Here is a 17128-nt window from a genome sequence, read left to right as displayed (position 1 = left end):
CTCCCTCTGCTGCTGGCCTCTGATTGGCTAGCAGCTTCGTGCAGGCAGGATTTATTATTTTAGTTTAATTTTTTGGGTGTCCAATTTAGGGAAACATATGTTTTATTTACTATTGGAACTCTGGTTGTCCACAAGGTCTTAGGTTGAGTCATCAATCATGAGAATAGACAACAAGCACAGAAAAATATTGTGCTTAAGTTTAAAAACAGATGAGGAAGGCCCAAGGCCCATTCTTGACCAGAGAACTTGTTGTACCTTTGATTGCATGGATTTCTCTGCAGTTTCAGTTTTAATGGTATGACCTATGAGGTTTGTGTCATTCTCAGTGTAGAAGAGCCAGGAAGGTCACCAGAGAGGTGTGGACACACATACGATTAGAAGGAATGGGGCATGGACCACACATTCCACCCAGAGGACAATCGCAAATAATATAAACTTCAATTTTTCTTTGTAAACTGCTCCTCAAATAATATAATGTATTAGTTCTCATTCAAGCTTAAATAAAATCATAACCGACATAAACTGTCACCAATATGAAGTCAACTTTGAACCGTTGAGCATTGAATCCCCAGGGATATCAAGTTATTACAATCTCTTTGCACTTGTAGCACAATAATACAGAAAGAAAAGAATTCCATGTCACCTTTTCTTCTCTTTGTAGTGTTATAGAGATGACCTTTCATCTGGTAGTAATGTTGTGGGACTTGTTTAAATTTTACACATGCATACATTGAATAGACATGTGCAGTGCATCTAGCATCATGGAAACTAAAAAATTGATATTTAATATTTTTTGTAAACCAATGTCCTGTATGGAATAGAAACAGCACTGGAGTCCAGTGCCCATTGCCATTATTGCACTTACTATTCCTGTTTATTTTTAAAATGCACAAATCTAAAGGGTTTTTTTTTTAACTGTCTGATGCTATTCATACGGATGAAAACCCAGAAGGGTCAGTTTTTTGGTAGTACAGAACTTGAGTATTGCTGACAAAAGAGACATGTCTAAGCTTTTTGTCTCACACTCATCAGGACACTCTTAAGAATACCAATATAAGGGGGAAAATAATAATTTATACTGTACGTGAAGAGAGTGCTGATTGTTTGACAAGTGGCATTACCCAGGAGGGAGTGAGTACATGGCTGTAATCTGGCCAAGGAGTTCAGGCATGCTAATTATGAGCATGAAGCTCAAGTGGGTTTTGAACATCTATTGAAATCATGGTTTAGATAACAGGCAGAAAGGCCTAATTTCAGAATGGGATTTAGAATGTATGCTAATGTATATATGGTAGAGATCTTTTCACCATGTCTCCAGTCTTCCCTTATGTCAACTTGCTTGGATGATGATGTTGCTACTTTGGTTTATGCTAGAAGCTGAAGGTCATGATACATAATGTTAACAGAACCATTTACTGTTCATGGCATCTTACTACATGCTTTACAGAAAAAATTAACGTGCTTAGTTATATTGCGATATTTCTGTCAAATATATATTCTAGAAGAGAGAGGAAAGCTGTAAGTGAATTATAAAATGGTTATCCAGTCAAGGATTTCAGCTGTCACCAGTCACATGAGTTAAATTTGAGCAGTTTCAGATTATTATCTGGATCCTAAGGTTGAAATGCATTTTAAATTCACTCATACATATGTTATAATTTATACTACATGTCAAATATTGAGTTTTCATTTAAAATTATTTCTTCTTACTATTGCTAATGATGTTTGAAGATCAAAATAATGCCACATGACAAAGGTTAAAAAGCAATATTGATTTCATAATGTAGGACCTCAAGGTGTAATGGATGACTTGGTGGGATCTTACTGGTATTGTCATTTCCTCTGTCATGGGATTACCAGAAAATTCATTATTTTATTATAAAGTATATAAAGGAGAATTATGATTAGTAACATACTACAAGCAACACATTGTAGGATTCCAGTTGCATTATAAACTGCAAGGTTGTGGTTTATTGTGAACCGGAGATACATTACTGCCTTGAAACGTTAATGCTTGACATAATTTAGTTTTGGAATTAATCAGTAAGTTCCTGAACCAGCAAACACAATAACTGTATTATGGTACATCTAAACTGGCTGAGAATTGATCATCTTTTTGAGGCAACTGAGCATCAAAGGTAAACAGGCAGATGACAAAACCCAACTTTCTTCATAGGAGCAAAATGCTTGATTGACATCATTTCTGACTTAAAAAGATTGATTTGTGGAAATTAATTAACTGTGTTGCTGAAATAGCTATATGTCATTTGAGGATTTGCTTGTGCCTGAGGTAAATGCTGCTGCCCATTGTATCGTAGGTGCAGATCTAGTAGTTTAGAAAATCTAATTATTCAATGGCCATAATACTGGATGACTGTTCTACTGGAAACATAGTCATCTATGTGTTTTGCGTGTAACCTTCCATTTAGTTAGCAGTTACTTTGAAGTTGGGGTTCTTCATCATAGAAGATTCAGGAGTCACTATTCCTCACAAGGACTGAGAGTGATTTAAAAAGCAGGACATGGCCAGTCTTTTATAAATGACTACATAAATAAGGTTGCTATGTAATCTGTTGCAAGTGGTGAGAATGATAAAGGAATTCCAAATTTTTTTTTGTGGAACGCCGAGACAAATGATCACCAGCAGCTCCAGGAAACAAAAATTGTGCTTCCAAAATCTCTTGATATCTATTCCGCATGGATAAAGCACAAGCGCCTTGTCCATGTGCTATTCACAGCAGAAACCCTACAAACATCACATATTCCTAATAGGTTATATTAAAGGTTGAATTGAAAATGACTATATACCAAAAGTAATTTTAATTGAGGCAAGCCTTAAATCCTATTCAAAATACTTTACATGTTCTTGAAATAGCTTGCTTCAGTTATAGACCATGCTCTTTTGAGATTCATCTTAAGATGAATTGCTTCCGAAATGACACTGTGGGATATACATTCATCTGAAATTCCTCTTTCCACTACTTTCAAGTTAACCTTTACTAAAATAGTGTAGAGAGGAATTTAAGGTGAATGTACTGTGCATCAATAACCTAGTATCCCAATGTCTAAGTTCGGGGCAAAATAGAACGCTTTACTCATCATCCATTTTGTGCTCTGCTTGATAGGAAATTAGCTGCTGATATTCTTGTGAAAAATAAATGTTCTTTTAAGAATGTTCTTATACAACCTATACATCAATGCTCATCACATTACTAGCATAGAACTCACTAAAAATGCTTAAAGTTTCCAGCATGTTAAATACCAAATTGTTGTGAAGTGGAGTTCTCCTGGTTGAATAGATTCAAGGATAAAATTGTATTAGTAGTAGCAGGATAATTGAGTGGGCACAGATCATGTTAAAATGTTTTACTCATCAATATTTGAACCAAATTATCTTTATTTTATCTTTCAGACCCAAACAATGACAGGGGCAGTTCCACAACAGGTTCACAAAATGTACCGGAAGTGAAATATTTATCAGAAAGACGACCTCATCCATCACTGGAACCCAATTATCCACCAGAAATTCACAAATCATCACAGCACAGGGACAGGAGGATTAGTGAACAAGAAGAGCCTATAGGCAGGAAAGAACACAGCAGACCAACCAAGGAACACCACACTACAACCTGGAATGATACTTCCAAAAGAAAAGAAAATGTACCCGGGAGGAAGACGGACAGGTCACCTGATAGGAAACAACGTCAAGAAAGAAAGGCAGAGAATGGATACCTTCAACGATCTCCTGAAAGAGGTAGGGAAATATCAAGGATGGCAGGTCAAAATATGGAACAGAATGAAAGATCTCTTGGCAGACACAAGGAGGGACCATTTGAAAGGAGAAAAAGGTCACCTGAAGGGAGATGGCAAGATTTACCTGACAGGAGGAGAGATAGGTCACCCAGCAAGAGAAATGAAAAGTCACCTGACAGAACAAAAGAAAGGTCACCTTACAGGAAGAAAGAATCAACAGTTGAGAGAAGAAGAGAGCGGTCACCTGAGAGAAGGAGACACAGGTCGCTAGATGCAAAAAGAGACAGGTCACCTGAAAAAAGAAGCAAAGCTGATGAAAGATCCAGGCACAAAGATGAACATAACATGGAGAAAAATGACATTCCCAGAAGTTCTAGGCAATCCCCGCAGCCTAGAAGGAAGGCTGTTCGAGAATGCAGCACTGATCTCAGCATCTAAACGAAGGATTATGCACTGGACAAGCCAAGTTCTGTCTAAAAGGACAACATAGGTTCTCTGAACAGATCCAAAGTTGATCGGTGTTTGTCAGCTTGAAAAGACTTGAGGCCTATTGATGTAAAAAAAAATACAGAATACAAACAAAAATGACACTGTATATATGTCAGGAAAATGATAACAGTAAAATGTGCCTGACCCAACACAAGCTAGGGATTGCTCAAAAGGAAAATAGTATTGAAACTACATGTCAAATGTAAGCCTTAATTGTATTATTGATTTTAGATAACTTGCCAGATATTTTGTTAGTCCTTGGGGTGTCTCCAACATTGTAATGAAACCAGATGACATTAGCACAAAATAATTGCACTTTGTCGAAACACTATGCCGTTTTAATACTAAGTATTTTTCTATATCACACAAAAAGTTTGGAGGCTTTCTGAAACATCTAAAAATTGATGGGTATGGTATTGTTTAAACTGGTGAGTTGCTGACATAGAAGAAGAGCAAGCTTCTAAACTGGAGTAATATGACTCGTGATGTTGATATACTTATGAAGGAGAGAGTGTGTTTAGACCAATAGAAAAATGGCTAAAGAGATTGTGCAGGCTTTAGCATCAATTGTAAACATATTCAAGATTTGAAGTGAAATAGTAATGTAGATTAATTTGATCATTTCTAAGCCAATTGCAAAAGGGGACTGTGTGGTGAAGGTCTGCTGTGGCACTGCTTGAAACATGAAAGGAGAAACTGCCTAGCTGAGCCATGAAGAAGCTCTTCATTACTGTTGAACCACTAAGTGAACTGCTTTCAGTGCTTCAGTGTGTATATGTATACTGTTCACATTTCCATTACAACACTAAAGTAAGCATTGCAAGTTTTATCACTGTTGTTGCCATGGTACTGTACAAATGTATGACTAACCATCTTGTGTACAAAGTTTAAATTGTAATTAATTGAGCCTGTTGGAAAATGTTGCCTTTCTTGTAAAAAAAAAGTAAAACTATGGCAAAACTAGTTGTGAGGAATGTGATAGTGTTTATATTTCAGAAATGGAACAAACTGATTTATGGGACATATTTTAAAGCAAAATGATTCAGGTATATAGAACTGTTTTCAAAAGGAATACTATATCAATAATTATTAAGTTTTTGTTGGTTTTGAAATTCTATTTCTTGATGGTGAACCTGCCTGTATATTATGAGATAATTGTATGCAGTCTGTGTTCTTTAAGCATTAATTCTTGCAATGTGCTATAGGCCTAATGTTCCGCTGTGTAGATTGAAAGCAATATATGGGCAAATCTTTTTATAAAACACTATGCATATATAAATACTACATTATTCGTAGCTTGACCCATGTGGCTATATACATAATTTTAGTGTAGTACAGTATAGTATGTAGATGTTAATATTATCCTTATAGCTTCTTCCCCCCAATCCCAAAACAGATCACAATGTATATGTAGCTACAAAAAGAAGTCTGTGAATGCTATTTTTATTATCAAATAAAATTTTCCATACAAATTCATCAATTTAGTGTTAATGAGTGCCATAAAGAACCTATCCTGTTTCCTACTATTTGACTATCTTCCGAGCTATATTTTTGAAGGATATTCAAAAAATGATGTTTTATGTTCCACTGTAATCTCAGTCTACATTGGACCAGATAGACTAGAAATACATGGTTGAAGAGGTAGAGTTGTAGCAGGTGATTGGCTTTAAATAGATCTGTAAAGGTGGACCCGACCATTTGTCTTTGTTTCTGTGCCAAAGTATGTTAACTTACATTAGAAATGTTGGAAAGTGTGCTACAGGTTACCAACAATGCATCTTTCATGTTGGTTTCACAGAAGGAAGTAACCATTTGCGTAGTCATCCTGCATGATACAGATTTGATTGCAACTCCTGTAGATATAAATGTGAATGCTTATAGTGATAGTTATTGTAATTATAGATCTCAAATGGTCTGCAGTTGTTCATTGATACACGGTTTCCTGGTGCAAAATAGGCTGTTTTCCTCCGCAGCAAGAGAACTATGCTGATTTCTTGGTCATGGTTTGAATTCTCTTTCACAAATTTAGAAATTTTCGCTAACAATATGGGAACATTGTTTTAAAAAATGACAAGAACAACATGATTAGTAATTGAACACAAATCCATGATCCCAAAGTATAATAAAAAAAAAAATGAGAACAATAAACCAGTTAAGGAGTTTGGATTATTTTCTTGGTTTGTGAATAAATGTACCAAAGTTCCAAAATGAAATGTACTAGCATAAGATCTATTAATATTCTAAATAATATATCTAGATTTCCCCTGTTGAAAAACTGCTCATTAACTGAGAGATCTATACTACAAGAATGTAAGACAGCATGCAAATGTGTACAAATACATACATATAAAAAATATGGACAAGCCTTGAAATTTAAATGACATTTTATCAATGCTGTTTTTGTCAGGATCTGTTACGGTCTGCTGCCATCATACATGATGAGGGTCTTGATGTAGACCTCAAGGGATCTGTCTCTATGCTATGCAAGAAATTGAGACTGATGAGATTCTGATCAAACACAATTATATGAATTTTATTATTAGCAACAACTATATACAGCTCTGCATAGGCCTTGATCTAGCCTGGGTCCTAACAGTACATAGACTGATTACTTGACTATATGCCTGACTCATAAGGTATACATAAAGTCTTATTGATGCAGAGTCACAAACAGTAGTGAACACCTGCAGTAGAGATCACAGGCAACAGTGAACATTTAACATGGAGGTTGTACCTTGTATCCTCCAGCCTTACACAGGATGATTTCACAGTGATGTCATTATGCAGCTTCAAAAAGGTACATGTCAATATCACAGCATTCCCCTTTTCCCGTTTAATAAAAAGAAAAACATTGTGAGAACATACTTAACAGTGAATATCAGGCATTGTAGTATTGCAAGACATATGAGCTCAAAGACAGGGCATCCTTCAAACTCTGAAAAACGTTTGGTGCTCCTCTTGCCATATGAATGGTGTGTTCTACTTGAAGAGGTCCTTGAGTGGGGCAGCTCTGGCTGCAAAGCCTGCAATGTACAGAGATAGAAAGTTAGGTTTTTTAAAGACACCTTTGCAGGCTGTCTTTGTATTGTGGGGTGGGCATCTTTCACACATCTTCTAATTTGCCTGAATCTGGCTGAATTCCTTGAGAGGAGTCGATGGAGCTGAAAAAATTGATCAGGCTCGCATTGATTTGGCATTTTGCACTATTAAAAACCAGGTCATGCTTTCTGGCTGCCTCCATGAGCATGTGTAGGTTGTTGTCATATTCTGCTTTAATCTTACCAAGGACTGCTATGTTGTCGGCAATGCACAAACACTCGGGCACGTCTCCTATGATGTGGTCCATGTGTTGTTGAAACACGCCTTGACTCACAGAGAGCCCAAACTGCAACTGCAAGAGGCAAAACCATCCAAAAAGGGTACAGAATGTGGTGAGCTCTTGTGATGCTGGTGCCAAATAGACAGACCAGTAGCCATTCTTGAGGTCCAATTCTGAGAAGTATTGGGCCCACGAACTTGGGATTCAGTTCCTCAAGTGTGGGGATTTTGTGCGGATATCACTTTTGTGCCATGTTGAGCCGTCTCAGGTGCAGGCATAAATGTAGCGTACCACCCTTCTTTAGTACATAGGTAACAGAATTGTACCGGTCTGTATGGTGCTCGACTTTCCAGATGATTTTATTGTGGACTATTGTATCCAACTCTGTCTTCAACTTGTCTTGGACATGGATGCAGCACTTCCTAGGTGGGTCAATGCTGGGTTAAGCATCGTCCTTTAGGTGCAGCCCTGAATCACCCCTGAAGTCTCTGATGGTGATGAAGTGATCTGGGTACATGGCTGCAAGGTCCTTTCTGGAGCCAATTCTTCCTTTGGTGCTTTCCATTGCAGTGATAGTGGCCTGTGCCATGTCATGGATAGTAACCATGTGCATTTCACTTTACGCTGTCAGACCAATGATTGCCGGGCCACTGGTTTTCACAACATTTAAAATCTCTGGTGTCCACCTGGATCTTCCGTATTGGTATTGTACTGTGATGGTGCCAAGCAGGGGATGTCAGACTGGTTATAGGTAGTAAGCCTGTCAGATGTTGACTGGAGTACGCCGTGCCATTGTCCCGTGTATGTGCTGTTGAGAATGTGCAATGGTAAGACTTTCACATGTAATGTACACTGTCCATAATGTTGTGAATATTTAACGTTTACAGTGGCAAATGCTTCAGCTTGTCTGACTCCATCCACATGGTGAGTGAAGTTGACAATATGTACAGTTCAGCTTGGATCTGTACACTGTGGTGTACTAGTCTTGCACTTCATTGGCATGTTTATTGCAGGATGAGCCCTGGAACTGTCATTGGTATCGGATTTCTGCAAAGTCCCTCTTTGTTGTGAGTTTTGTACTTTGGGCATGTCTAGTTCGTTGCGTTTGTGACACATTTTTGCCCAAGTCCTTCAGGTGAATTATGTTTTGCACATGTCGAAAAATGCTGGACATTGCCTGGTAAGTGTGTAAGAGCACACCGCATGCAGGTTTTGGGAGTCTTTGTTTTGGTTACTACAGCAATGATAGATTGAGGGCTTGAAGGTGCTGTTCACCAATCACCAATGCCTCAAATTTTCTACCTTCATCCAGTAGTACATCTATTGAGTAACCTTTGGCTTAGCCTAGTTGCATTTTCCTGAAAAACTTGATGGACGTTGGAGCAATGACAAGCTCCATCAATCTCTCCACAACGTCATCAGCATTGAAGTTGCATTTGGCTCATTTGTGCCGGCACCTGTTTATAAATTGATCAATGTTTTCTCTTGGCTGGTGTCAGTACGACATGAACTCTAGCCTGTGAATTCTGAAGTTAATTTGGACCTTTAGTTGATTTTCAATGAGCTTGAAGATTTTATCAGGGTCCTTTTGGATTTTCATCAGACAGACCTGACGAGTTTGCATTAGCCCCTCATTGCCAAGGGCAGTTAGTAATTTGGAGGCCTTTATCTCTTGTTCCTTTACCTGCTGGCCCACAAAGTGTAAGTGCATCTTCTGTCTAAAGAGTTAAATTTCTGCAAGAAGATCTCTTGATCATAGTCAAGTCTGTATTCATCATTGTGATATTCTTGGTTATTGGCTGCACTGGGTGCTGCACAGATGTAGTGCTGAGTGCTGTGTCTCTTTGGGTGAGAATTTGCACTTGCTGTCTGTCTGTGGTCCCTGTGCTGTTGGAGAACAGATGCTGCAACAATGTATTACTGTGGGCTCATAACAGTGTGCTGCTAAGAGAAAAAACTTCTCCTTTTTCTGTGTATTTTAAAAGTAGTATTTCAAAACTTCTAGTCTGGCTTAATTTAAAAATGCAGATCTTTAGATTGCAGAGATTTTGTCTTGCTCATTGTTTCTGTTGCAGCATTGAAGCTGTGCCGTTTTATTCTGCTGGGTTGCTCAATCATCAGGGGTGAGAAAGCTGGCTTTGACACCGAAACTGAAAAAACAATGTGGCAGAACCAACAGACAGTCGTGCTCAGCTCTGCTGAGACCCATTGGAATTTTCCTCGCCCGGCACTCTCAGCTGGGGTACGTTGTTTTTTTTCAAACAAACTTGACGCTCAAGCCTTCACTGTTAGGATGAGTCGCTTACAAATAGCTGATCCCGATATACAGATAAAACAAAACCTACTGCCCAAATTACTGAACTTGGAGTGAAGTCTTCACTTGCTCTGAACTCGGATGTCTGTTGGAACTAGTCTGTGCCTAATGTCGGATGCCAAGTTCTTGTGGTTGAAGAACTGGATCTTTTTCGTTTTTAAATTGAAGCACCTGAACTAATATTCGCTGTGAGTGACTCCCCTTAAAGTGCTGTACTTACAGGCTGTCCTTCCTTCGAGGAGTCTGGATTGGAGCAGGGTAAGTAGAATCACTACTGTTGATGTTGCTGCTTAAGTAGTCCTCTGCCTTGTGTTCTGGTATCTTCTGAAATCATCCTTGCTGTTGTGAGATCTTGAAGAGCGACCTCCACTGCCAACCATGATGTAATCTCTTACAGTCTGCTGCCATCATAAATGTTGAGGATCTCAATGTAGACCTCAAGGGATCTGTCTCTGTGCTATCTATGCCAAGCAAGATATTGAGACTGACAAGGGTTCTGGTCAAACACAATTACATGAAGTTTATTATTAGCAACTGTATTCAACTCTGCACAGGCCTTGTTCTAGCCTGGGTCCTAACCGTTACATAGGCTGGTTACTTGACTATATGCCTAACTCATAAGATATACATAAAGTCGTATTGATACAAAGTCACAGATAATAGTGAACACCTATGGTAGAGATCGTAGGCAATAGTGAACATCTAACATGGAGGCTTTACCTTTTACCCTCCAGCCTTACACATGATGATGTTATGGTGATGTCACTCTGCAGTTTCTTAAAGCTACATGTCATTGTCTGCATTGGTATGCATACAATATCACAAGTTTTCACGGTGTGAAAATTAGTATTCAAGCTGTACAGTTTTGTTTAAACCCATGTACTATGTAATTTATGAACAAATGTGACATTTCTTAAGATTGTCTGTGGTTTACATCAGAATACCAAAACATGTTAACTAAAATACAAGAATCAGTAACCTTCAGTTTTGAAAGCAAGTTTAGTAGATTTTTGTGCATTGATAATGAAGTGCCCTCCTTTTATGATTCATTCATGGGACATGAATGTCACCAGTAAGGCCAGCATTTATTGCACACCTCTAATTGCCCTTGAGAAGGTGAAGTTGAGTCAACTTCTTGAACACAACTGGCTTTCTAGGCTATTTCAGAGGGCAGTTAATAATCAACAACATTGTTGTGAGGCTGGAGTCACGTATAAGCCAGTCTGGGTAAGGATGACAGATTTCCTTTAGAGAAGGACACAAGTGAGCCAGGTGGGCTTTGCAACAATTCAGTAGTTTCATGGTCATCAATACTAAAAGTAGCTTTTTATACCAGATTTATTTAATTAATTGAATTTTTAAAGTCCCCAGCTCCCATGGTGGGATTTAAACTCTTGGCCACAATTTTATCAGCCCTTTGGCAATAGGCTGTGAGACAGGAAGGTTGGCAAAATGTCAAAGGAAGACATCAGTGGAGGGTCTTCTCACCACCTTGCCATTTTGCCAGCTGTCGGATGTTTGGCAGCTTGACCACCTGTCCATTGAGAGGCCAACTGAGCAACTGAAGTGGTCAACTCCCCCTCCCTGGGCATTTTGCCTGCATCAGGGGATGCCCATCACCATGTGGGGAGACCACCAATTAAAACATTTTTAAAATCTTTCACGAGATACAGGCATTGCTGGCTAGGCCAGCATTTGTTGCCCATCCCTAATTGCCCTTGAGAAGATGCTGGTGAGCTGCCTTCTTGAACTGTTGCAGCCCATGTGGTGTATGTACACCCACAGTGCTGTTAAGGAACGGTCATATAGTTCCAGGTCAGGATAGTGTTAGGGGCTTGAAGGGGAACTTGCAGGTGATGGTGTTCCCATGCACCTGCTGCCCTTGTCCTTCTGTGATGAGGTCACAGGTTTGGAAGGTGCTATTTTGGGAAACCTGTTGATCTCCCAGTGGGTTTTGGTGGCAGGGACCCTCCTTTGTGGGCAATGACCACCTCAAGGCAAGAATGCTGCTGGTGCTGCCCTTCGCATCCCCCCAGATCACCAGGGCTTGCCTGCCTAGTCCCATCAACCCCAACCCCACTTACCTTTCTTCAAGTGCACCCAGCCATTGAGGCCCCTTATCCCTGCAGCTACAGCCTCAGCACTGGCCACCAGAAACTGAGGAGCTGGCCCTCTGAGTTGGCATGTTTTAGATGCAGGCCAGCACTTTAATTGGCCAAACCCAATTGGCCATTGGCAATATGCCTTCACCTGGTCCGGCAGATGGCAGAAGTGGGGCCACCTCCTGGTTTCAGCTCTGGTATTGGAATTTCTACTGCCTGGACAAAATTCAGCCCCTTGTCCCTGGATTGTTAGTCCAGCCCTCTGGATTATTATTCCTGCAACATTACCAGTATGTTTCCATTCCCATTCCTCCGCTGGAACAAATAAAATAAAAATAAATGACTTGATTCATCACATTCAAATTAATTTGCTTTGCCCAATGGAAATTCTATCCCATAACAATGTGGGAAAGGGCAATTAAAATATACTGCTGCTTTGTATGTTATCACCACAATGTGTAATGTTAGCACCACCTCACAACTACACAATCATATTAATGCTTAATAACTCTAAAATTTAAGATTCTATAGGAACTACATCCTCACAGATGAAGGTGCAAATGTGCCTGAAGTTATTTCACCAGGATCAGCCCATGATTCACCTAATAATGCAACTATCCTCCTGATATGTGCATATTCTGTGATTAATTGCACCTGGTTGTTCATTTAATTGATGTATCCTTATCTCCTATGACTAAACTAATTATATAGACAGCTGCCTGCAGTGAGCTGAGGTCACAGAGCTGTAGAATCATTATATACTTACAGCACACAAACTGGCCACTTGGCCCAACACATCAATGCTGGCGTTTATGGTTCACATGAGCCTCCTCCCACTTAACTTCATCTCACCCTATCAATATATCCTTCCATTCCTTTCTCACTCATGTTCTTACCTAGCCTCCCATTAAATGTCTCTATGAAAATTAGGGTTCTCAACCCTCCTGTTTTAGGCAGAGTCTACCGGATTGGCGATTGGCCTCCCGAGCTCTGCTGCTGGTGACCTGGGGAAAAAGTACATTTTGTGGTTTGTGCACGTGCAGTACTCTTTTGGTTGTGGCTCGCAACCAAACAGCGTTGCCTGGGCCCTGCTGGTTTCCCTGTTATTTGGAAATGCCCACTTCATTGGCAGTTATGAGGATGACAGTATTGAGACAAGAAAACAATCACGTGGAAGTTCTTGACTCCTGAGAAAGCAAATAGGGGGGCGGGGGGTAAGAGAAAGCAGCACAGAATAGAGGAAGAGGGGAGAGAGGAACATAAATCTATGGGAGGGAGGGGAAAACAGAAAATCACAATCTATGGGAAGGAGATAGAGAGAAACACCTGGAATGAGGGAGAGTTCATGTCAACCTATGACATATGTGTGCTGTTGTGTATCATTGCAAAATTCAGGCAACTTTGGTGCTGCTCCATGAGGACTGAGCCTCACTTCCTTGAAGCTGGGACTTAGGGGTAGGGTGTAGGAGCCAGTAATTTGTATTAAGCCTGGTTTTGGTTTTATTTTGTATCTTTTGTTTCATGCATAAAACATCATAAAATTGAGCCAGAAGTTTTGATCAGTGCTTTTGATGAATCAGATGTTGATTGACTGCTTCCTGTTGTTGTTAATATTGTCAAAACATCACATAACTAGTTTTTATTTGAACATATAGTAGACTACGGGCTGAAATTTTAGTCCCCAGTGCAGTTGGGCACGGAGGCAGGCAAGTGGGTGGTGGAGGCCAGAAAAGGAGGCACAAAGTTTGGGGTGAGGCCCTGATGCGCACAGGGAACCCCCTCTTTCCTGCCTTTTCAACAGGTTATTTAAATAACAGCCTTCCCACTCTCGCACACCCGCCACTGCCCAGCATTTTATGGCAGTGGAGATGGATTGAGGGCCTTAAGTAGATAATAATTGGCCTCAATAGGCCTAAGGGTGGACGGGCTAGTGGGCACTTTACCCATCCTCCATATTATGGGGACTAGGTCAGGGGTGGGCAGGAAGGTGTTGGGCTAACCACCCAACATATTTTTGTGCCCCCATCACACCACCACTCCCCCCCCACCCCCCCCCACTCCCCATCTCATAACACACCTGGCGGGGGGCTGGATTTTCTTTGTAATGACTATTATATCTAGAACAATAATTCAGGACAAAATTAATAGCCATTTGGTCAGATGCAGGTTCATTAAGGAAAACCAGCACAGATTTGTTCAGGGCAACTCATGTCTAACTAACTTTTTTTGAGATAACAGGGAGGGCTGATGAGGGCAATGCTGATGATGTGATGTACATGGACTTCCAGAAGGCATTTGATACAGTGCCACACAACAGACTTGTGAGCAAGCTTATGGAATAAAAGGGATGGTTGCAACATGGATTCAAAATTGGCTGAGCGACAGGAAGCAGAGTAGTGATGAATGAATATTTTTTGGACTTGAGGAAGGGTTGTAGTGGAGTTTCCCAGAGGTCAGTGTTGGGACCGTTGTACTTCCTGAAACATATTAATGACATCAACTTTTGTGTATGGGGCACAATTTCAAAATGTGCAGATGCTGCAAAACTTGGAGCATTGTGAACAGTAAGGAGAATAGTGTAGAACTTCAAAAGGGCATTGACAGATGGTGAAATGAGTGGACAAGTGACAGATGAAGTTCAATACAGGGACAGGTGAAATGATTAATTTTGGTAGAAAGAACATGGAGGAATATTATGAAAAAAGGGTACAATTCTAGAGGGGGTACAGAAGCAGAGGGACATGGGTGTATATGTGTATAAATCATAGAAGGTTGCAGAGAGTGGTTAATAAAGCATACAGTATCCTATACTTTATTAATAGGGTCATGGAGTACAAAAACAAGGAAGTTATGTTAAACTTGCGAAAACACTGGTTTGGCTTCAACTAGAGTATTGCTTCCAGTTCTGGGCACCACACTTTAGGAAAGATGTGATGGCATTAGAAAGGGAGCAAAAAGGATTCCCAAGAACGATTCCAGGGATGAGGAACTTCAGTTACATAGAAAGATTGGATAAGTTGGGACTGTTTTCCTTGGAGAAGGGAAATTTGAGAGGAAATTTGATGAGGTATTTAAAATTATGAGTGGTATGGACAGAGTAGATCGGGAGAAACTGTTCCCATTGGTGGAAGGATTGAGAGCAAAAGTGCACAGATTTAAGGTAATTGGCAAAAGGAGCAATGATGACATGAGGAAAAACTTTTTCAATCAGCAGCGAATGTTTAGGACCTGGAATACAATGGCTGGGAGAGTGGTGGAGGCAGGGTCAATCGAGGCATTCAAGGGGGAATTGGATTAGTATGTGAAAAGGAAGAACGTGCAGGGTTATGGGAAAAGATGAGGGAATGATACTAGGTGAATTGCTCATTTGGAGAGCTGTTGCAGACACGTGGGGTGAACGGCCACCTTCGGTGCTACTATTCTGCGATTCTGTAAATTTGCACTGCCGGCCAGTGAGCCGATTTGTCAGCTTCATCCTGCCCCTGGGCCATTTTCCCGAAGGCAGGAGAAGTGGCTGTGTCAGGCTACCCACTGGCAAGTTACAGGTAGCCAATTGTTATAGACCTACTAAGGACTGTTGTCAGTGGCTGACTGTAATTTTCCAGTTGGCTTCCAGGTCCCGAAGGCATCAGAGAAAAGTGCAGCTGCCTGGAGGTCGCCTTCCGGTGGCAGATTTGGAGGTCAGGGATCCTGGCAGGCTTAGAGGCCCTCCCTGCCTGAATGGCTTCAGCTGCAGCTGTAGCCCACCCTGTAGGAGTTCATAATGGTAGCCCAGCTGCTAAGGGCATTTTTCATTTAAAAGTTGAAAAAGTTGGAGAGAAGGCACTTCTATCTTGGAGAATCCAATCTTTTATTTACCTATGATAGAAGGTCTTGGAGGACTTCCAGTTGGCCTCTCAGCTTTGACAGCCTATGGACAGCAAGCCCATTTCTGGCCATTAATTAGCCAATTCAGGGAAAATCACAGACAATTGAGTGTTTCCCACAAACTGTAGGCTTCTGACCCCCCATTTGACTCTAAAAGCAGGATCCTGAAACCCGTGCGAATAATCTTGCCCTCAGCCTCTATACCTTAGAGTTTGGAAGAATGACAGATGATCTTAATGAAATATATAAATCTTTAAGAGGCTTGACAGCATAGAGGCTGGAATGATATTTCCCCTGGTAGGAGAGTCTAGACCTAATGATCATCAACTTGGAATAAGGGGTCAGCTGGGAGAAATCCCTTGATTCAAAGGGTTGTAAATCTTTGGAATTCTGTACCCCAGATGGCTGTGGATCTCAAGTCATTTAGTATATTGAAGACAGAGATTGCTAGGTATTTGGATACTATGGGAACCAAGGGATATATGGATAATGCAGGAAGGTGGAATAGTTTTTAATCGTTTATGGGATGTGGGTGCCAGTGTTAAGGCCAGCATTTATTGCACATCCATAATTACCCTTGAGAAGGTGCTGATGAGCCACCTTCTCAAACTATTGCAATCCATGTGGTGTAAGTACAGCACCAAAGTGCTGTTGGCGGGGGGAAAACCAGGGTTTTGGCCCAGCAATGATGAAGGAATGGTGATATATTTCCAGGTCAGAATTGTGGTGTTTCCATGCATCTGCTGCTCTTGTCCTTCTCAGTCGTGGAGTTTGTGGATTTGGAATTTGTTGTCAAAAGAGCCTTGGTGAGCTGCTGCAATTTGCCTTGTGGATGGTCCATCCTTCAGCCACAATGCCCTGGTGGTGAAGGGAATGAACGTTTACGGTAATGAACGTGGTGCAAAACAGGCAACTTTTGCTGGATGGTGTCGAGTGTTTGAATATTGTTGGAGTTGCACTCATCCTTACAAATGGACAGTATTCCATCACATTCTTGATTTACACCTTGAAAATGGTGGACAGCTTTTGGGGGTCAGAAGATGAATTACTCACCTCTGACCTGCCATGTAACCATAGAATGTATGTGGCCGACCAGATAAGTTTCTGATCACTGGTAACCCCCAGGATGTTGATTGTGGAGGGATTCAGTGATGATAATGCCATTGAATGTCAAGGGGAGATGGTTATATTCTCTCTTTGTTGGAAATGGTCATTACCTGGCAGTTGTGTGATGCTAAGTTACTTGCCATTCATCAGCCCAAGCCTGAATGTTGTCCAGGGCTT

At 40.6% G+C, this 17128-nt stretch overlaps 1 protein-coding gene and 1 non-coding gene across 13 annotated transcripts in view; one reads left to right on the top strand and one right to left on the bottom strand.

Moving 5' to 3' along the window:
- The window catches only part of magi1b (membrane associated guanylate kinase, WW and PDZ domain containing 1b), a 510580-nt gene extending 504866 nt beyond the window's left edge, over window positions 1-5714 (top strand). For all 12 annotated transcript variants that reach the window (XM_041191217.1, XM_041191208.1, XM_041191207.1 and 9 more), the window contains one exon: window positions 3413-5714. In XM_041191217.1, the coding sequence (XP_041047151.1) occupies window positions 3413-4191 (779 nt within the window). In that variant the 3' untranslated portion in view covers window positions 4192-5714. The remainder of the gene's footprint in view (window positions 1-3412) is intronic.
- LOC121280605 lies at window positions 2618-2752 on the bottom strand. Its single transcript, XR_005943657.1, has one exon. It is a non-coding gene; the product is annotated as a U11 spliceosomal RNA (small nuclear RNA).
- Window positions 5715-17128: the final 11414 nt, after the last annotated feature.

This window comes from Carcharodon carcharias, chromosome 7 (assembly GCF_017639515.1).
Source record: "Carcharodon carcharias isolate sCarCar2 chromosome 7, sCarCar2.pri, whole genome shotgun sequence".
Classification (NCBI taxonomy): Eukaryota; Metazoa; Chordata; class Chondrichthyes; order Lamniformes; family Lamnidae; genus Carcharodon; species Carcharodon carcharias.
Note: the sequence above shows the minus strand (reverse complement) of the source record. Positions and strands in the feature narration are given on the sequence as shown.